At 41.1% G+C, this 23,054-nt stretch overlaps 1 protein-coding gene across 3 annotated transcripts in view; it reads right to left on the minus strand.

The window, feature by feature from the left end:
* Positions 1-23,054, minus strand: part of nfat5b (nuclear factor of activated T cells 5b) — a 218,769-nt gene that overhangs the window by 73,749 nt on the left and 121,966 nt on the right. For 2 of the 3 annotated variants that reach the window (XM_070898205.1, XM_070898206.1), the window contains 2 exons: positions 6,731-7,274; positions 469-658 (listed from right to left, as the gene is read on the minus strand). In XM_070898205.1, coding sequence (XP_070754306.1) covers positions 469-658; positions 6,731-7,274 — 734 coding nt within the window. Of the gene's footprint in view, positions 1-468; positions 659-5,948; positions 6,038-6,730; positions 7,275-23,054 lie in introns of those variants that run through there. The other variant, XM_070898207.1, reaches the window with a different exon arrangement.

The raw sequence follows: 23,054 nt of genomic DNA on the forward strand, positions 1-23,054 counted from the left end.
CTAGTCTCTCAATTAAGAAAATATTTCCGATTTTTCCTGCTCTGATCCAAAGTGGACAACCTCATACTTTCTCACATTGAACTCTGCAATAGTTTTCTCTATTGTAACTTCCTTCTCCCATCTACACAACTTATGGGCTTCCTAACTTTGTGTCATCTGTAAACTTGGATATACAACGCTAGTAGAAAGTGTGGGAGAGAGCACAAATCAGAGCAATCTGAATTCCCTTCTTTTCCTCCATTAACCTTAATACCTTTACTTCCCAAGTATCTATTTTTCTTTTAAACACCTCAATTTACTGTGTCTTTGGCCTTCCGGGGCATTTCAACATTCGCACAAATTCACTTTGTATGATGAATTTGCTTCAGTGAATTATCTAGATTTGCTTTTAATTGGCTTAGCTCAAATTCTAAAAATATGTCCCCTTTACTTACAGCAATTCTTTTCAAACACAGGGAAAACAATTACCTTTACTGTTGGAAAACCTTGTTGTGTCCGATCTTTCACAGAGCCACGGCTACCTTCCGTCAAGTACCGTGCCCTGTGCTGTGTCTCAGGTTGAACCAGTACCTTGAGTTCTTTGCCCTCATTTTTACCAGGATAGTGAGCAGTTAGTGCTGGGCCCTTCTTTAAAGAAGTTTTCTGTGATTCCGTTGTTCTGTGAAATGTCAAAAATATTTATAATCGAAATTACTTTATTGATATGCAATACATCTTCTGATTTCTATTGCTTATTGCATTATATTAGTACTTAAAAAAAAAAGTTTCTTATCTTTCAATAAATTATCTTTTATTTTCCTCAAATACCTCACCTCATTTCTATCACTATTTCCCTCTAGGGAGGAAAGTATAAAACATTCCATTACTCTAAATTTGCAATTCTGATGTTTAAATAACCAGGAATGATTTAACTAGTGAAAGTAGAGTGATGCAGCACAATATGGAACAGGCAGAGACAGTGGTGGAAAACATGTATTCAATATCACTTCAGTGAGCTTATGATCCCATCTGTGCTGCAGGAAGAAAGCCAAAGGAGCAGGTCTCGAACCTGAGCATCTAGGAGGTACGTCTTAGAATGGAATGAGCAAAGACTTGGGAACATTTCATTTGCTCACCTGCCTTTTGGCCCAGAAACTTACTGCACATTATCGTGTATCTACCCAAGTATGTGTGTGTGGTAGATCCAAAGAGAAAGAAATCAATTTAAAAAAGAAAATTGAATTTGAAGGTTATTTTTGTCCCTGTCTTGCATCATACAAATAACCTGCTCCATGGCTTCTTCCAATCCCACTCTGATCCATCCACTGGGATGTTCATAGGGATGAGTCAGGGTGGCTTCACCCTCCAATTCCCTCTGCTTCCCAGCACCTCCTCTTGAATCAGTACCTATTCTTGATAGTACAGTCAATATTGGGAATTCCCATCAAGGGAATCCTGCATTCTACCATTCTGTAGTGAGCACTTATTTTATTGCATATCCCATTTACACAACCAAACACTACCTGGTTTCATGCCAGTTTGAGAATTTCTTTTATGTTGTGCATCTGGACTGGTTTGGTAACTTCACAGCAGAAATCTTTACCTTATATTATAACTGTCTACTTGTCCATAAGTGGAACAAAATGGCCATTTTTCAATCATACAAATCAGCAGGTTCCATTCATAATTTTAAGTAGGCTGATTCTTTCAATATATGCACAATAGAAATTAATTCAAATTCATGGCTTGCTTTACAAAACACATTAATAAAGCCAAAGAAATAATTGGCAAGTTTTAGACCATTATTGTGAATCCAAAACTATTTATATTTGCAATACCGTACTGATATGGCTTTAACAGTAGAATCATGCTGGCAGCATAAATGGGGTAATAACTAAATTTAAGATTACTACCTCGTGCACTCAGCTAAGTCAGTAAATCAGCCCAATGTAATGCTGGATGTAACAAAAAATGAAAATCTTGTAATGTGTTAAATATGGAATACTAGGTAATAAACACATCATGTGGCACAGATAATGTAATAAGCTATAACAGAAAAGTTCAAGCAGTTTAATAATATTGTCTGAACCTCAAGACATGACACCCTTGAAACGTATTTCAGCCAGTGTTATTCTATATAATATATTAATGTAGTGATTTTCTTTTTCTTTCAATGAGCCACTCTTGGCAACCCACCCCCTTCCAGTGTGGTGATCTTAGAAAATGGGTGCAAATAGCCTCCTGGAATTGAATTAGATTGAGACATTAATTTACCGTTTTACTTGAGAAGCAGTGATATTAAGTAGAACTATCAACTTCAACAAGAGCACCAAACAGACGGTAGCAGATCAGCCACCCATTATGCACACCACCCACTTTTCTTTGCCATTGAATTTGAGAGAGGAGTATAAGGGCTGGCTTGTTTTACACCCCCCACTGAACTTGAAAGCTCTGCCCATTGTGTATTTCACTGAATGTTTCAGGGAAATTGCATACAAGATGAAAGAGTCTTGAATACATTATAAGACTGTAATGCAGCATGGAACTGAGGTGATGTTGTGAACTTTGTTCAGTTCACTGTTTTTTTCTCTCAGTGGGAGTGTCGTACCAAATGGATGGCTGACACCCATTTGCTGACCTCAAGATCAGGCCAGAAGTGATATTGCACCACATGATTATTGAGACAGTAATACTATTGGAATTTGTTTTACTTATTGATAGAGAGGAATATCATAACTTCGATATACTATGAAGTCACAGAATTGCTTCCCTCACTGCAATATAAATAAAAGGTACAAAACAAAAACATACTTTTAACAACATAGAGAACCTTCATAACAAGTTAAATTACAAATTGGATAATAAAAATCCTTGAACTCATTTTATCCATGCCAATAGCAAAACATGGGCATTTTTTCTGTCACAAGTACCAATTAAATTTCTCTTCATTATTTATTATCTCCCTGGCATCTATTTAATTCTAAGCTTCAAATTGTTTTAAAGAGCAAAGAAATTAGCTTAAAATGTAAATTATGGATTGCATTAGAAACTGCACTTTTAAACTAGCTACTGCTGCTTAGAAAATGGTCATTGGGTTTATTGATATGGATGTAGCCAAAGTGGTGGCTGCCACTTATCTACATAATTCTACAGTGAAAATAAAAGCATGTGCCAAACATCCCTACTCTTCCAATTGTAAATGTAGCCTCTGTTGCTTTGGACCACCTGTTAATTTCCAAACATCAAAGAGGATTTGAATTGTCATTTAGCCTGAACAATCTATGTTTACAAGTTTTTTTAATTGTTTTATATTGACCTGATCATTCCCTATTATTGCCATGGCCATCACTTTGGAACTGAGATTCAAGGCGCTAAGCTATCTCCAAATCCATTTAAAGAATCACAATAACATACACTTAATTAAAAAGGTGCTGAAAAAAAGGATTGTACTTATGCAAAATGCTAACGGTAAGCATTCCAGCAATATTTTTTAATTTAAATGGACTTTAAGATAGACCACAGACTAAAGCATATAGCTTTTTAAAAGTCCAAAATGTTTGTATTTGTGATGATTTTATAGAAAATCTTACAGGAATAGAGTTCCCATCATCATAAATATACCCAAATGCCCTGAAATTTTTCACAAATGAGTTGTGTTACCTATGTTCATGGCACTTGTCAGACCTGTATTCATTTTCAGCCTATGAGATTACTCTTCTGATTTAAATTTATTTGGTCTGTGCAAATTCAACCATATTCAGCTGTATATTACTAAAATAGGTCTTTTCATTTAAGTCAAATTATAAACCCAGCACAGAAATCCTTATTGATACTGCTCATGATAACAGTTTGGAAAACTGAATTTCTCCAACTTAAATTTATCAGTTATTTTCTTTCTATCCCGTCATTCATAGCTACATTACACTATAGTATACATGTACAGAAAGGAAAATATAACTGAAAAACACAATCATATAAGATAAAACTAAGAAAATGACAGGAATGCAAATTGATAGTTAAGTGAAGTTAAGTAAATTATTACCAGAATGATTGCAAATTAATGGGGAATAGTTGGTTTTGGTCCAGGTGCCCGTCTATATCAACTACACAGAAGATGACATGGTGGAAAGGTCCGAAATAGCAGGAAAATGGATAACTAATTAGTTGAGCACAAAGATGCAAAGGGTAGTTTTTAAGGGTGCAGTATCAACATTGAAGAGGTGATTAGTGAGTACTGCAGCCATCAGTTCTGGGGCCATTGTTGTTATAGATGCATATTCATTATTTGGATCAAGGGACTGTGACAAAGCTCTCCAACTTCCAAATTGGGAGGGGTTATAAATAGTAGGGAACAAGTGGACCAGCTGCAGAGGGATCCGGACAGGATTGGACAGTGGGCCAACAAATAGTGGATATTATTTAATGCCAAGGAATGCAAAGTTGTGAAGCTGAGGCAGGCAAAAATTGGGAATGCAAAATAAATGGAAAGAGTCCAATGGGAATGACACAGCAAAAGGATCTGGGGTTTTTAAGTGAAAAAGACCTTTAAATAGGACAATGTGCAGTGGTGTTGAAAAAGGCAAATGGGGTCTTAGGATAGAGCACAAGTTGCAGGAAATAGTAACCAGTTTACACAAAGTATTGATCTCTCCCAACCTTGAGTATTGTATATTAGTTTGAGGCATAGTACTACAGTGGGGACATCCTGGCTTTGGAGGAAGTACAAAGGGCAACTAACTTAATTAATGGGATTAGGTACCTGCACCATGAGAAATCTATGCATGCTAGGGATACTTAAATTGGCAAAAATTGTGGCTTAGATGTGATATTATTTAAATATTTAAGATATTAAAAAGAAAACTGAACTCCAGAAACTTGTTGAAAATTAACACAAACTCTAGGACAAGAAGCATTCAAGCTTAGATCAGAAAAGGCGATACAAAGATAAGAGAGAATTTCTTCACACAGCTGGCGGTGAATATGTGGAATAGCAAATTCAGAGGCCATAGAAATGTAAAATGTTCTAAAATGTTGTCCGGCAGAGCTATTGATGGTTGTGAAATTAAAAAAAAGTGAAGCCTGTGACCTTTGCGACTGGCTTGATGAATGAAAATGGTCCTTCCGAGTCCTGTACAGTACTATATTCCTCAGGACAACTGGGCATATTGAGGAGTAGATGTCGGGGGGGGGGGGGGGGGTGTGGGGAGAGGTTGCATTAATTAAGTACATCTAGCAGTCATAGATAAACCAGTTTATGTGATTCCCTTAGAGAGTTGGGGAGGAATTGAGAGAGTTTTTCATGAAATGTGTCATTATTATTTTCTTCCTTTTATTTGCTTTTCCCAGGATCTACCATTACTAGTGATTGGGGTGGATGATGCATGAGGTTACACTATCTAGAATTAGGCCTGATGGGCTTTTCATGTCCTTCTTTTCCTTTATCTTTTTGTATGTAAACACAACACAGTGGCAATTTAGCAATCATCTTCAGATGTGAACCAAACTTCGCAGTTCTTGAATCTAGGGGATTTAAGTCTGGTATACTTCTGCCTTGAGGATATATCTGGGTCTCTCAAGCTCCATCAAAAAGTCTTTCAACACTGATTATGTCACAAATACAGGGTGTAGTTTGAAAAAAATAACTAGGTGAGGGACATAAAGATCAAGTACCATTACATTGAAGGTACTTCCTCTTTAATACAGTAGTAGGTCTATTTCTGAATGTGTAACTAAAATTCAATATAGTCCATTACCATGAATTCTAAACTACCAAATTGTACCAGACTGTTTACCTCCAGTTAATAGCACCACTAATCTCATGGATTATACAAAAACATGCAATTAATACATAGTCAATTGTCAAATCACTTGTTCCATCTATCTATAAAGTTAAATTTACCTCCGCAATAGATGGTTTTCAATGTATTTACTCAAAGTTCACACTGGACAAAAAAAACTTTGGACCTTACTCTGTGGGTAAATGCATCGGCAGTTTGGTACTGAACCGCACAGGCCAGGAAGATCTCCGATTCGATCCCTAGTTTCGACTGGGATAGGTGATCTCAGCATGGCAGCAGTAGGAATGCCACAGTTGGCTTCACTGCCCCTGGCATAGAGAAATGAAATAAGTAGGTAAATGAATTGTGAAAAATCGGCTAGGGTTCCATCCCCTGGACACTATCCAGTGATCTCTGCTGCAAAGTGTACTGTGGACATACAGCAAGGACAGAATTGGAATCAACTATGATTTCCCCCACCATCACACAATCAAATAGCCTGCTGATACTGTCTATCTAGGGTCCCTATGTAAGAATGCTAGCTTAAATGAGGTACCACAGAGCTGCTAGCTCCCATGGAAACATACCTCAACATGTGTTGCCATCTTTAGGTGTGAATACTGAGGGTGAAGACTGGGGCAAAAAACCTTCATCTAAGAATGTGTATTAAATCAGTTTAGAAAAATTACAAACATTTGATTACTAAGATGCTTCCATAATACAGATGAGAAATGCTCTTAATTTATTCTTCCAAATGTCAGATAATTTTAGTCTCTATTATCTTTTACAGAGCATGTTGCTGCCCATAAATGAGGATGATATAATTAATGAGATAGAAAAGAAATAAGTCTGTGCTAGACTAACCTTTTCATTTTTAAAGGGAAAAAAAGTGTAAATTTCAGTTATATTCTGTATGGGTTTATCTGAATACTACCTTAAAAGCTCATGTAAAAATGTTAAAAAGCTATACCAACCCATTGCTCCCCTTTGAGCTGTTTTTGCCTTCTGAGACGAGTTGAGAAAGTACATAATGGGGTCCTTTTGCACTGTCTGCATCAAAGACATCCATATTCGACTCTTCATCAGCCACGCGCACAAAGCCAGGTCGTTGTTTAGGTGAACGTTTCCGTGACTTCCGTGGCACTGTTGTGTTGTCATTGTAGGAACTAGAACTCATGATGCTAAAATTAGAGCCTGATTCATCCATCCAAATATTGCTGCTCTGTTCCGAGTCACCTGCATCATCCTGACATGACATCCTGCTGTCATCCAGCAAGTCTTCGGGTGGTGGAGAGATGTTGAGGACGGTCCTCCTTTTGGGCGTGGACTGCAGCTGTGGGGCATTACTTAACTGATTTTCATAGCTCAGTAATTCACTTACCCCATGGCCACTTACCCCCTGTTCTGGAGTGCAGCTATCTACTTGCATAGATGTGTTGTCAGTTACTGAGGTAGAATGCATGCTAGGATTGGAAGATGGGGTGAAGGTACTGCTTTGACCACCGCTGGAGGAGACATCTGTGGTATGTACAATCCAAATGTAAATACACACATTTCAACCTGAGTTAGCTAGCATTGTCCAATTGTGTTCTGCTTAATTGTTCACAAAACTTTAACTCAACAATTTATAAAGTTCCAAAAAGTGAAAAGGTATCAAATAATATTGGAAGATTATTTTTTTTTTAAACTGGGAGAGAGGGTATAGTACTCTCTAACATACCAATCTGGGTCAGGACAAAAAAAGCTTTGGTACATTATAATTTAGTTGGGGTTGCTCATAGCCAAATAATAAAAAATAATCTTCTGACCTACAAAGCAAAGAACTGCAAGTTTGTTGCAGAGGCACTCTGCTTGACAGGTAAGTTCCTGGAACTAAAATGAAAAAATAATTAAGCTAAACTTAAAATTATAACCACTGTCCATTCTTAAAAGTCATTGCAAGAAATATACATCATTATTAATCTAATGAATGGGTACGTGAAAAACAAAATGGGACCTGTGTCGCATGCACTTCTCACCTCCAAGATATAGTCCGCTGAAAGCGCTACTAAAAAGCAAGAGAGGAGAAAACTCCTTTGAAGCACACTATACTCCTCTTCATCTAAAAAGATTTGAAAGACTTGGATTTGTATAACGCCTTTTACGACCACCGGACGTCTCAAAGCGCTTTACAGACAATGAAGTACTTTTGGAGTGTAGTCACTGTTGTAATGTAGGAACCGCAGCAGCCAATTTGCACACAAGCAAGCTCCCACCAACAGCAATGTAATAATGACCAGATAATTTGTTTTTTTTGTTGTGTTGATTGAGGGATAAATATTGGCCAGGGCACCGGTGATAATGATGGAGAATAAATTGGCAATATGGCACTACTGTACATGCAAAACAAAATGCGGCATACAGCAATATTTATTACCGGAGAACGGAACTTTTGCCTACAAGCAGCAGCAATTGACAACAAAATAGTGCCATGGGATCTTTTACGTCCACTTGAGAGAGCGACGGGGCCTCAGTTTAACGTCTCATCCGAAAGACGGCACCTCCGACAGTGCAGCACTCCCTCAGCACTACACTGGAGTATCGGCCTAGATTTTTTGTGCTCAAGTCCCTCGAGTGAGACTTGAACCCACAACCTTCTGACTCAGAGGCAAGAGTGCTACCAACTGAGCCATGGCTGACACTAGTATTGGGTTCCACAGAGCTCAGCAAAGAGACTAATTGAACAAGTGATTATGAATAAATAAAAAAGAAAATGCAATAAAAAGTCCTTATTTCATCTGAATTTGAAGTAGACTCCAAAGTAGGTGCAATGCAGGTAAAGTGGTTTCCCACACTAAAATTGTGGGATTCTTGGGTAGGGTGCACATAATGGGCAATGAACTCTTTCATGTTAACAGCACAATACTTGAAGCACATTAGATGCATGAGACAGAGATACCAAATTTGTTCTTGGCCCATTCCCAACCTCCTCAAATACCTTTAACAAATTATGAAAACTAATATTAAAACCTGACTCTGTAAAAAAAAAAGTTTCTTTATAATTTTTAATAACGACTTCAATTATATATTTTTCATATGTAATCTTAAAAGTTCCCCCTCGATAAAACAGTATTTTCAATTTTTTGCATTTGTTTAATGAATACAGATGTGTTATTTGCAGCCACTTTATTAGATTAGAATTTTAAATGTCTTGCTATAAGTTTATTCTTGTCCATTTTTTAGATTTTCCCTCTATATGCCAAATTTCTACCCTCCCTTAATCTCCTGTTCTTCTGGAAGCACTGACTCCTTCATGAAGTCTACAATTAGAGAACAAGGACCCACTCTCAGCAAACAGGTTACCAAACTCGCATTGCTAACTGCAAGAAGTTGCTTTACCCAACTGCGGCAGGGTGTAGCTCTCATGCGTTTGAAGCACTTATGCGATGTATCCAATCCAAACAAGTGATGTTCAGCATCTACCTGGAACTGGGGGAATGCTAGCAGTTTGTGGCCCATTCTTGGAGGATCACTTGGTACTTCCAGGAAGAGAAGATTCAGCATAGTAGGGTAAATAAGCCAGTGAAAAGGAGCAGCCTATAGACAAGCCAACAACTCCAATCAAAAGGATCAATAGTAGGCAGGACCCCATTTTTCCAACTGAACAAACTGTTTTAACCCTTAAAATCCACATTGTTCCCAGCACAAGCACAGCCATATCAAGAAACCTTAATGTATTCTTCCTGCAAGCAATGTGATCAAAATGTACAATAGTTCTAGAAGATAAAAAGGCAAAAATCACAATCTAAAACAATGGAATACCCCACTTATTAATAAGACTTTTAGAACATATTTATGACTTAGTCACGAGTAGTATTGGAACACCAGTGAAATTTTCTTAAATTGATTAAAACACAACAGACCCTAAACTAAAAATGAAATATTTTCAGTATTTTAAAATACAAATAGAAACTTAGCACCACAATGGTAAGGAAAATAACTTTATTCCATAGCTACTGGCCTTCTGCTGGTACCTCACTCAAATGCTCAGTCCTCAGCTGTAAGCCTATAAGTGAATGTCAGCAGGCTATTCTACTGAAGGGTGGTGGTGGGGAAATCATGGGTTTTCTCCCAACTTCACTTTAAGTCTACACACTTAACTTTTCAGCAGCAATTTTAAATTCTTGGTCTCTATGGCTCAGTTTTACACGAGACGCTGAAAAATAATTGCATACTAGCTGAAAAATAATAGTTTTTAGATATTACCCAAAACAGACAGCTCTCAGTGAATTTAAAACAATAATCTAAGGTGCACAGATAAACCAACGGAGCTTTTTTCAGAGCTATCCACTGCCTTCTATTTTCAAAACCACTGAATTAACTGAATCCCACTGTATTGTTTCTTTGAAATTTAAAACAGGTATTATTAGAAGAAAGAGTTTAATTTAAAAGGAATCAGAATAATTTGTCCCTTTCTTGGAAGCATAGGCACACTCTGCCACAATTTCTTTAAAAATAGCCAAATTCAAACATGTTCTCAACACTGTTAAACTCTGTTCAGCTAACTGCAGTGTGTATTTTTTCTTGCTGGATTGAAGGCTAACATATTCCTTGGAACCTAATTGGGTATGAGCAGAATTTGTAACAAATGCCTTAATTTGGGACGGTTGTTGTGCTGATAATGATGCAGAGAATAAATTGGCAATCTGGCACTACTGTACATTCAAAACAAAATGCAGGATACAACAATATTTATTACCGGAGAACGGAACTTTTGCCTACAAGCAGCAACACCTGGCAACAACTCGGATTCATTTCAGAAGCCTGACCCCACCCTTGAGCATTGTTTGGACTATACAAATTCAATAGTGAGTAATGAACATATCGCTATTAAATTGTTAAATGTACAGAAGTAGTTTACTGGTAATTCAAAGTCCGTTTTCTCTCCACAAATTTAAATTAGCCAATAATTTGAATTAAACAATGTTAATAACCTAATAAAGTGGGACTATAACGCTAAAATATTGAAGTATATAATAATTTGAATCAAACAATTTTGAATTAGATTACACTGCAGTTATTCTATACTACTGTGTACTTCTTCCAATTTTCTCCCCTCCTTTCATGGATCGTTCACTCTTACTGTTGTACAGTTCGACTAGTCCCAGCAGCCTACTTGATAATGGATGATACCACAGCAAAGCCTGATCCAGTCCTTTCCTAACATCCACACATGTGCATTTTGTATTAGGGCTGGAAACCATGGCTGATTTTCCACCCAACCCAGAGGCACTGGGGCCAATTATAATTCAGCAAACACAATGCAAACAAGGGAGCAAGCCTGAGGCTATCTGGTCTTTATAGACACATCACAGAGTGTATTTATCCACTAAGACACTGAAGGAGTTCTGAGCGATTACAGTTATTATAAAAAAAAATTCAAATGATTCAGAAAAAAAATCACAAACTTACCCACCCCATCCTTAAATTACTGCAACAACAACCTTCCCTCCCACCGCCCCCCCTCCCCCACCCCACCCCACTCCGTCCCCCCCAGGGACTGCCACACTTTGTGTAACATACCCCACCAGTCCTCAAGAACATCCCCGACAACAGGTGTACCCTCCCCCAAAACTTCATGGCTGAACCTACCCAGCTGGACCAGACGTCCAATATGAGCTCACCCCACCCCCTTCCCCCTCCTCTCGTTCACCGTAAAGACATTCTGCTATCCCCAATTTTGGGCTTCCTACTACCCCAGCCTCGGCACCAATCTCTGATCCAACTTCAGACTTTGCTATCCACCTTCTCAATTCCCTCTCTCCGCGCCATGCATAGACCCACACCCTGCCACTTGCTCCTTCCCTTTAAATACTAGGCATGTTAATTCCTTTGGGCTAGACTTGCGCCTTCATTTTCGGCAGTTTTCTCGGCGGTACAGTTGTTTTTTGATGAAAATTCGCCCGGCAAAAATGTCCTCTTTATTTTTTTATATATAAAAGAGTTCCACCCACAATTTGAAAAGACCACCGGGGAGCAAACCGCCCACGTGCATCTGCGTGCACCGCCGGGAAAACCGTCAGGATCTAAGTTTTGCCTCAACAGAGGACCCATACACACTGCCGAGGAAACTGCCCATGAAAAGCTGCCTGAAACAGGGTGGTAGGTGAGTACCCTGCAAAGAAAGGTAAGTTAAAGTTTTAAAAAATTATTTTTAAAATTCTAAAATGGCGATTACTCTAAAAAGTGTCTTGAGAATGTTTTATAACTTTTTATTTTTTGTTTAAGTGAAAAAATATTTTTTTGAGTTTTCCCCCTACCTAGGCCCAACCGCAGCCTCGGAGTAAATTTTTAAAAAAATGTTAAGAACCGCCCATTCTCGCTACTTTCAGCTGTAACCGCCCAGAAACTGCCGAGAATCTTGGTGTAAGGACCATTTTCTCGCTGGGCAGTTTTAATTACCTAATTAGTGGAAACTTTTGCCAGCATTAACTGATGAAGCTTAGTGGTATTTTCTGGGCGGCAATCGGGCAATGAGGGCCTTGGGGAAAGTCTCCCCCGAAGATTTAATTACAATTTATGCTGTTAAGAAGTACATAATTTAAAAATATATGCACAGGTTGTGAAATACAAAGAAAAATGTAATTTTGCATCAATAGATCAGTAGAAAAGAATCATAAAAGGATAGTTACATTGGGCTCAAGTTTCGGCCTGAGTTGCTCCTATTTTTTTGGAGCATCTAGTTTAGAATGGAGCATCTTAGAAATTGCATTTAGTGTGCTCCAGTTCTAGTGAGTTAGAATAGTTTTATTGTAGAACAGATTTTTTTTCAAAAGGGGGCGTGTCCAGCCACTTACACCCGTTTTGCAAGTTTAGGCAGCGAAAACTTACTCCAAACTAACTTAGAATGGAGTAAGTGTAGATTTTTGTACGCTCAGAAAAACCTTGCCTACACTTATAAATCAGGCGTAGGGAACGAGAGATTTGGGGGGTGGGGGGGGAGGGGGATTTACAAACATTAAACACTTCACTTTTACTAATAAAGAGCCATCATCAATAATAAATGATAAATAAATCAACCAATAAAATTTTAAAAATAATTTAAAAATTAAAATTAAAATGTTTTAAAAAAATCAATAAATAAAAAATTAAGTTTCTACTCACCGACTGCAGCACCGGGAGCCCTCCAACAGCGTGCTGGGGTGGGCCCCCCCAGTGTCTCTCTCTCTTTCTCTGTCAGTGTCTCTCTGTCAATGTCTGTGTTTCTGACAGAGGGGGAGGGGGGAGGAGGGGGGAAGAGAGAGGGGGGAGGGGGGAAAAGAGGGGGAGGGAGGGGGGAAAAGAGGGGGGGGAGGGAGGGAGGAGGGGGGGAGGGAGGGGGTAGAGATGGGGGTAGAGAGGGGGGGTTATAGCAGGGAGAGGAGGGGGGAGGGAAGAGGAGGGGGGAGGAAGAGGAGGGGGGGGAGGAAGAGGAGAGGGGGGGAGGAAGAGGAGAGGGGGCGAGGAAGAGGAGATGGAGAGGGAGGGAAGGAGGCCCGAGTCTGATCTTCGCCCTGGCAGCCCATTTGGCCAGGGCTAGGGCCGGCGTGCTTCGGGCCCCTCCCACACAGCCTCGGGAGCCTGGAGCTACTTCACACGCGTTCACACCCTAGCGCGCATGTGCAGAGGTCCCGGCACTGTTTTCAGCGCCGGGACCTGGCTCCGCCCTCCACGTGTTCTGCTGCGCTGCGTCAAGGGCCTGGATCGACCGGACGCAGGGGAGAATACCAAGGTAAATAATAGGCGCCGTTTCTGTTCTAAAAAGTCGGTGTACCACACGGAGATGTGCCGTTCTAACCCTGGGGGCAAACTTGGGCCCAATGAGTACAAAATTCAATTGTGAATCACAAGACAAATAATAAAGAAAAACTGATACTGATGCCTGTGAATATCACGTGCTATTATTGAGATAACCTTGGAAACTAAGATTAACACAAAAATGATCGAATACTCGAGTCTGATCAAAGATTCTCAAGCAAGGAAATAAAGAAAGTGGCTGCAAATTAACATTATAGGGTACATTCTTCTCTATTTTTAGCGAAAAAGCAGCTTTCAGCTTTGTTTGAGTCTAATTTTTCACTAAAAATAGCAGAGAGAAAAGAATCCCTAAATTCAAACAAAAAGGCTATTGTTCTTATTCATGTTAGCTATAAAAATGTGAAATGCATTCATTTGCAGGACCCTAATAAAATAAACGCCTGTTCTCAGAACTTCTGTAAAACCAATCATAATAAAATACAAAAGAAAGTTATCAAAGAAACACAAAGACAATTTGTGTGACATATGAAAGCGTAACCAATTTATATCCCAGATGAGAAATGTTGGGTTAAGCATCACTGGCATAAAACAGTCTTTATTTATGACACAGATACAATCACGACAGTGGCACAACCATACATAGCAATTAGAAAAAAATAGCTAATCAAAAACTGGTTGGTGCAGTGGATTAGTACACTTCACTTTCATTTCTAGGTCATGGATGTGAATTGAGACAAAACATAGTGGATAATAGTCTCCCTCCCTCTGCTACTGTAAAAATGCTGTACTATAAACATTAATTTGAATAATCGCAACCAATTCCTAACAGGTGTGAATTCACACCACCTAAGTGCCCCTAATTTGGCACTAAATGTTCACTCTCACTCAGAGACCACAAGGAAAATGGTGTGGAAAAATTCTCATTGGTGCAATAGAGTGTGCTCATCTGAGCTTGAGCCAAAGGTGCATGGTTGGGACAGAAACAACTTTACTCTGCATATGGTTGGTGCTTTTCTCAGCAATAATAAATCCAACTAACTCAATTACAAATCAATAGCAGGTTGGTACAATTTAATCAGAAATGCAATACAGTATCAGAATCCTTTTGTTTAAAGTGTACTTGCAATGATATTTGCAAAATTCATTTTCAAGTGAAAATGGCCCTCAAATCACATAAATACATAATTTTAACATAAGATTAATTTAGTGAATTTGAAGAAATTAATATCATTTTGAATGTATTCATGGTTCTATTTAAGCATCTTGGAATGTTTTAAATGCAAGTTGTTGTTATTGTACTCGGAATTTTGCCTATTAAACAGTAAATGGATTACATGGTAAAGTTTTATTTATCTGCTCATGCTTACAATTTTGTCAATTCTGATGGAAACTTATGCAAAATGTTTGAGTAAATCAGGAAGAAACTGCTCGAGTTGGTTCATTATATTCTGTTTCTACATTATTTTGCTGAGATTTGTTAAAAGAAAATCCTCTTATTAATCTATACTGCTCCATGTTGTATACTGCATGTACACGAATAACTCTAATGTAAATGAATGGTGATATCTGAGCATTTAGAAATATACCAAATTGTACTGCCACTGGTTTTCTTCGCCCCATTTAAAATGGCTAAATCCCCATTTTTAAGACCTCTATAGGTAAATGATACATATTCTATTCTGCAAATTAAAATATTTATTATTTGTGTATTTGTGAAAATTCATAAAACCCACAAGTAAAATGATAAGAACATAAGAAATAGGAACAGGGTTGGGCCATATGGCCCCTTGAGCCTCTTCCGCCATTCAATAAGATCATGGCCGATTTGATCATGGACTCAGCTCCACTTCCCCGCCCACTCCCCATAACCCCTTATCCCCTTATCGTTTAAGAAACTGTCTATTTCTGTCTTAAATTTATTCAATGTCCCAGCTTCCACAGCTCTGTGAGGTGGTGAATTCCACAAATTTACAACCCTCAGAGAAGAAATTTCTCCTCACCTCCGTTTCAAATGGGCGGCCCCTTATTCTAAGATCATGCCCTCTAGTTCTAGCCTCCCCCATCAATGGAAACATCCACCTTGTCAAACCCCCTCATAATCTTACACATTTCGATTATGCTCAAATTAAATTAATTCCAATGCAATAGTACCAAATCATGTAATTTTCAAGACTATGGGGAGGAAATTCGGTCTGTTGCCACCCCGGAGGGGCAGTAATGGTGGCGGAATTCATTTCCGGGTGGCCAGCTTCCAGCGCTGCGGGGTGCAGAGCAGTACCATCTGGGAGAGGCGAGCCGGTGTGCAACGCTCCTGGTTGCGACACTGTTTTAAAATTTGTTTTCTGGGGGACTCGTAGCGCCTCCTAGTGCAATTGCCTGGGAAAGTGGGCGGTCTGAGCTGTACCGGCGATAGTGCGGGAAGGAATATCTACCTGAGGTAAGTGTGATTGTTTTTTATTTTTGCGATTTATGTTTAGATGGCGTCAGTAATGCATTGGGAATGTTTTTGGTGTTTTTTGTGCTGATTTCTTTTTCCTCAGGGTATCCACTCTTAGGACGCTTCAAGGCCAGCTCTTTAGCTCGTAATTTTCAGTTGCTCAGCCGGCCTAGCGCTCTAAAAGAGGTGTCCTCCCTTAGTGCTCCGGTCCACACTCAGGGCCCAGCGGAGGAATTTTGCTGCTACAGACGCAAACCATTTCCCGGCACAAAATTTACCGCCCTGCTGCCATTAGCGCCCTAATGAGGTAGAAAAAGCCATAAGACAGTTTAAGAACAACAAGGCTACAGGAGCGGATGGAATCCCTGCTGAGGCACTGAAATATGGCGGAGAGGCATTGCTGGCACGAATACATGACCTCATCTCTCTCATTGGAGGGAGGAGAGCATGCCGGGAGATCTCAGAGATGCAGTGATCGTAATCATCTTTTAAAAAGTTGACAAGTCCGACTGCGGCAACTACAGAGGAATCTACCTGTTATCAGCCACTGGGAAAGTCGTCGCTAGAGTCCTCCTCAACCATCTTCTCCCTGTGGCTGAGGAGCTCCTCCAAGATTTAGTTCCCTATGGGGCACAACGGACATTATTTTTGCAGCGCGACAGCTGCAGGAAAAATGCAGGGAACAGCACCAGACCTTATACATGGCCGCCTTCTACCTTACAAATGCCTTTGACACTGTCAAACATGAGGGTCGATGGAGCGTCCTCTTCAGTTTCGGATGCCCCCAAAAGGCCTGCTCCATGATGACATGCAGGCCGTGATCCAGAGCAGAGTAGCACTGGGGTAAGTGTAAACCACAAGGTGATAGGAAGGGACAATATGTATGAATATAAAGGGGCTGCAGGAGGGGTCAAAACTAAAAATCATGGTTTAAAAACTAGTATTAAAACACTCTACCTAAACGCATGCAGCATTCGAAATTAAGTACATGAGTTGACGGCACAAATCATTACAAATAGGTATGATTTGGTGGCCGTTACAGAAACGTGGTTGCAGGGTGGCCAAGACTGGGAATTAAACATACAGGGGTATCTGACAATTCGGAAAGATAGACAAGAAGGGAAAGGAGATGGGGTAGCTCTGTTAATAAAGGACGATATCAGGGCAGTTGTGAGAGACGATATTGGCTCTAATGAACAAAATGTTGAATCACTGTGGGTGGAGATTAGAGATAGTAAGGGGAAAAAAATCACTGGTGAGCGTAGTTTATAGGGCCCCAAATAATAACTTCACGGTGGGGTGGACAATAATCAAGGGACTAATGGAGGCATGTGAAAAAGGAACAGCAGTAATCACGGGAGATTTTAACCTACATATCGATTGGTCAAATCAAATCGCATGGGGTAGCCTTGAGGAGGAATTCATAGAACGCATACGGGATTGTTTCTTAGAACAGTATGTTACAGAACCTACAAGGGAGCAAGCTATCTTAGATCTGGTCCTGTGTAATGAGACAGGAATAATAAACGATCTCCGAGTAAAAGATCCTCTCGGAATGAGTGATCACAGTATGGTTGAATTTGTAATACAGATTGAGGGTGAGGAAGTAGTGTCTCAAACGAGCGTACTATGCTTAAACAAAGGAGAGTACAGTGGGATGAGGGCAGAGTTGGCTCAAGTAGACTGGAAACACAGACTAAACGGTGGCACAATTGAGGAACAGTGGAGGACTTTTAAGGAGCTCTTTCATAGTGCTCAACAAAAAGAAGGGCGGTAAGAGAAGGGATAACCAGCCGTGGATAACCAAGGAAATAAAGGAGAGTATCAAATTAAAAACCAATGCGTATAAGGTGGCCAAGGTTAGTGGGAAACTAGAAGATTGGGAAAATTTTAAACGACAGCAAAGAATGACTAAGAAAGCAATAAAGAAAGGAAAGATAGATTACGAAAGTAAACTTGCGCAAAACATAAAAACAGATAGTAAAAGCTTTTACCGATATATAAAACGGAAAAGAGTGACTAAAGTAAATGTTGGAGAAGATGAGAAGGGTATTTAATAATGGGAAATGTGGAAATGGCTGAGACCTTAAACAATTATTTTGCTTCGGTCTTCACAGTGGAAGACACAAAAACCATGCCAAAAATTGCTGGTCACGGGAATGTGGGAAGGGAGGACCTTGAGATAATCACTATCACTAGGGGAGTAGTGCTGGACAGGCTAATGGGACTGAAGGTAGACAAGTCCCCTGGTCCTGATGAAATGCATCCCAGGGTATTTAAAGAGATGGCGGAAGTTATAGCAGATGCATTCGTTATAATCTACCAAAATTCTCTGGACTCTGGGGAGGTACCAGCGGATTGGAAAGCAGCTAATGTAATGCCTCTGTTTAAAAAAAGGGGCAGACAAAAGGCAGGTAACTATAGGCCAGTTAGTTTAACATCTGTAGTGGGGAAAATGCTTGAAGCTATCATTAAGGAAGAAATAGCAGGACATCTAGATAGGAATAGTGCAATCAAGCAGACACAACATGGATTCATGAAGGGGAAATCATGTTTAACTAATTTACTGGAATTCTTTGAGGATATAACGAGCATGGTGGATAGAGGTGTACCGATGGATGTGATGTATTTAGATTTCCAAATGGCATTTGATAAGGTGCCACACAAAAGGTTACTGCAGAAGATAAAGGTATGTGGAGTCAGAGGAAATGTATTAGCATGGATCGAGAATTGGCTGGCTAACAGAAAGCAGAGAGTCGGGATAAATGGGTCCTTTTCAGGTTTGCAATCGGTGGTTAGTGGTGTGCCACTGTGATCGGTGCTGGGACCACAACTGTTTACAATATACATAGATGACCTGGAAGAGGGGACAGAGTGTAATGTAACCAAATTTGCAGATGACACAAAGATAAGTGGGAAAGCGGGTTGTGTAGAGGACACTGAGAGGCTGCAAAGAGATTTAGATAGGTTAAGCGAATGGGCTAAGGTTTGGCAAATGGAATACAATGTCGGAAAATGTGAGGTCATCCACCTTGGGGAAAAAAAACAGTAAAAGGGAATACTATTTGAATGGGGAGAAATTACAACATGCTGCAGTGCAGAGGGACCTGGGGGTCCATGTGCATGAAACTCTTTTTGAGTTTACCTGAAAAAAAACATAAACATTAAACCGTGCCACCCGCCCTGGAGGATGCAGCAGACATTTACAAGGCCCTTTTTTTGTTTTTTTGTGGTTTTTTTTGTGTTTTTCTTTTTTTGGGTTTTTTTTTTTGGGCGCTAAAATCACATTTTTTTTTCCAGTGCCCCCTATAAAAGGGGAGGGGGACACTAAAAGCACCGGCAATTAAAACAAATTAAACTTTAAAACGTAATATCAAATTAAAATTTGGTTGCCGGGCGTGATGATGCACTCCAGTCCCTCCGGTGCCCACCTCTCGCGGAAGGCCGCGAGCGTACCGGTGGACACCGCGTGCTCCATCTCCAGGGATCCTTGTGCATGAAACTCTTTTGAGTTTACCTGAAAATAAACATAAACATTAAACCGTGCCACCAGCCTGGGTGACACAGCAGACATTTTCAAGGCCCCTTTTTTTTTTTCCTTTTTTTTTTTGGTTTTTTTTTGGGGCGCTAAAATCAAATTTTTTCCAGTGCCCCCTATAAAAGGGGAAGGGGACACTAAAAGCACCGGCAATTAAAACAAATTAAACTTTAAAACGTAAAATCAAATTAAAATTTGGTTGCCGGGCGTGATGATGCACTCCAGTCCCTCCGGTGCCCACCTCTCGCGGAAGGCCGCGAGCGTACCGGTGGACACCGCATGCTCCATCTCCAGGGATGCATGAATCCCAAAAAGTTAGTTTGCAGGTGCAGCAGGTAATCAGGAAGGCAAATGGAATGTTGGCCTTCATTACAAGAGGGATGGAGTACAAAAGCAGGGAAGTCCTGCTGCAACTGTACAGGGTATTGGTGAGGCCGCACCTGGAGTACTGCGTGCAGTTTTAGTCACCTTACTTAAGGAAGGATATACTAGCTTTGGAGGGGGTACAGAGACGATTCACTAGGCTGATTGCGGAGATGAGGGGGTTACCGTATGATGATAGATTGAGTAGACTGGGTCTTTACTCGTTGGAGTTCAGAAGGATGAGGGGTGATCTTATAGAAACATTTAAAATAATGAAAGGGAGAGACAAGATAGAGGCAGAGAGGTTGTTTCCATTGTCGGGGAGACTAGAACTAGGGGGCACAGCCTCAAAATACAGGGGAGTCAATTTAAAACCGCGTTGAGAAGGAACTTCTTCTCCGAGGTTTGTGAATCTGTGGAATTCTCTGCCCAAGGAAGCAGTTGAGGCTAGCTCATTGAATGTATTCAAATCACAGATAGATAGATTTTTAACCAATAAGGGAATTAAGGGTTACGGGATGCGGGCGGGTAAGTGGAGCTGAGTCCACGGCCAGATCAGCCATGATCTTGTTGAATGGCGGAGCAGGCTCGAGGGGCTAGATGGCCTACTCCTGTTCCTAATTCTTATGTTCTTATGTTCTTACCAATGGATCCATTACAGACCCAATCCACGTCCTGACCAGGGTCAAACAGGGCTGCGTCATCGCCCCAATCCTCTTCTCAATCTTCTTCGCTGCCATGCTCCACCTCACAGTCAACAAACTCCCCGCTGAAGTGGAACTAAACTACAGAATCAATGGGAACCTGTTCAATCTTCACCGTCTCCAGGCCAGGTCCAAAGCTACCTGAACCTCTGTTGTCGAGCTACAGTATGCAGACGACGCCTGCGTCTGCGCATACAGAGGCTGAACTCCAGGACATAGTCGACGTATTTACTGAGGCGTACGAAAGCATGGGCCTTACACTAAACATCCGTAAGACAAAGGTCCTCCACCAGCCTGTCCTCGCCGCACAGCACTACCCCCGAGTCATCAAGATCCACGGCGTGGCCCTGGACAACGTGGACCATTTCCCATACCTCGGGAACCTCTTATCAACAAGAGCAGACATTGATGATGAGATTCAACACCGCCTCCAGCGCGCCAGTGCAGCCTTCGGCCGCCTGAGGAAGAAAGTGTTTGAAGATCAGGCCCTCAAAACTGCCACCAAGCTCATGGTCTACAGGGCTGTAGTAACCCACCCCTCCTGTATGGCTCAGAGACATGGACCATGTACAGTAGGCACCTCAAGTCGCTGGAGAGATACCACCAACGATGCCTCCGCAAGATCCGACATATCCCCTGGGAAGACATATGCACCAACGTTAGCATCCTCGACCAGGCCAACATCCCCAGCATTGAAGCACTGACCACACTCAATCAGCTCCGCTGGGCAGGCCACACTGTTCGCATGCCAGACACGAGACTCCCAAAGCAAGCGCTCTACTTGGAACTCCTTCACGGCAAATGAGCCAAAGATGGGCAGAGGAAACGTTACACGGACACCCTTAAAGCCTCCGTGAAAAAGTGCAACATCCCCACTGACACCTGGGAGTCCCTGGCCAAAGATCGCCCAAAGTGGAGGAAGTGCATCTGGGAGAGCGCTGAGCACCTCGAGGCTCATCGCCAAGAGCATGCAGAAATCAAGCGCAGGCAGCGGAAAGAGCGTGTTGCAAACCTGTCCCACCTACCCTTTCCCTCAAGGACTATCTGTCCCACCTGTGACAGGGACTGTGGCTCTCATATTGGACTGTTCAGCCATCTAAGGACTCATTTTAAGAATGGAAGCAAGTCTTCCTCGATTCCGAGGGACTGCCTATGATGAATTAGACCCCAACCAAATTTCCACCCCTATAGATTTTTTTTTAAACTACACATCAAAAGTAATACATCCATTTTCATTGTACAGCTTGAGAGCAATTATGTACCCTTGAGCACATGTTTGTGTACAAATTGGAATTATGTTTTTACTTGACTAAAAAGAGCAGCTTAATTAATATAACATAAAAAATCTAGGAGCAGGAGTAGGCCAATTGGCCCTTCGAGCCTGCTCCGCCATTCAATATCATGGCTGATCTGATCCTGGCCTTAACTCCACTTCCCCGCCCGCTCCCCATAATCCTTGACTCCCTTATCGTTCAAAAATCTGTCTATCTCCACCTTATATATATTCAATGACCCAGCCTCAACAACTCGCTGGGGTAGAGAATTCCAAAGATTCAAGACTCTCTGAGAGAAGAAATTCCTCCTCATTTCTGTTTTAAATGGGCGACCGCTTATTCTGAAACTAGTTTTAGATTCCCCCATGAGGGGAAACATCCTCTCTGCATCTACCCTATCAAGCCTCCTCAGAATCTTATCATCATCATAGGCAGTCCCTTCGAATCGAGGAAGACTTGCTTCCACTCCTGAAGTGAGTTCTTTGGTGGCTGAACAGTCCAATACGAGAGCCACAGACTTTGTCACAGGTGGGGCAGATAGTCGTTGAGGGAAGGGGTGGGTGGGACTGGTTTGCCGTACGCTCTTTCCACTGCCTGCGCTTGATTTCAGTGTGCTCTTGGCGTTGAGACTCGAGGTGCTCAGCGCCCTCCCGGATGCACTTCCTCCACTTAGGGCAGTCTTTGGCCAGGGACTCCCAGGTGTCAGTGGGGATGTTGCACTTTATCAGGGAGGCTTTGAGGGTGTCCTTGTAACGTTTACGCTACCCACCTTTGGCTCGTTTGCTGTGAAGGAGCTCCGAGTAGAGCACTTGCTTTGGGAGTCTCGTGTCTGGCATGTGAACTAGGTGGCCCGCCCAGCAGAGCTGATCGTGTGTGGTCAGTGACTCTTATATGATTCAATAAGATCACCTTTCATTCTTCTAAACACCAAGGAGTATAGGCCCAACCTGCTCAACCTTTCTTCATATGACAACCTGTTCATCTCAGGAATCAATCTCATGAACCTTCTCTGAGCTGTCTCTAATGCAAGTATATCCTTCCTTAAATAAGGAGACCAAAACTGTACGCAGTTCTCCAGGTGTGGTCTTACCAACGCCCCGTACAGTTGGAGCAGGACTTCCCTATTTTTATACTCCATCCCCTTTGCAATAAATGCCAACATTCCATTTGCCTTCCTGATTACTTGCTGTATCTATATGCTAACCT

The sequence above is a fragment of the Pristiophorus japonicus genome, chromosome 13 (assembly GCF_044704955.1).
Source record: "Pristiophorus japonicus isolate sPriJap1 chromosome 13, sPriJap1.hap1, whole genome shotgun sequence".
NCBI lineage: Eukaryota > Metazoa > Chordata > Chondrichthyes > Pristiophoridae > Pristiophorus > Pristiophorus japonicus.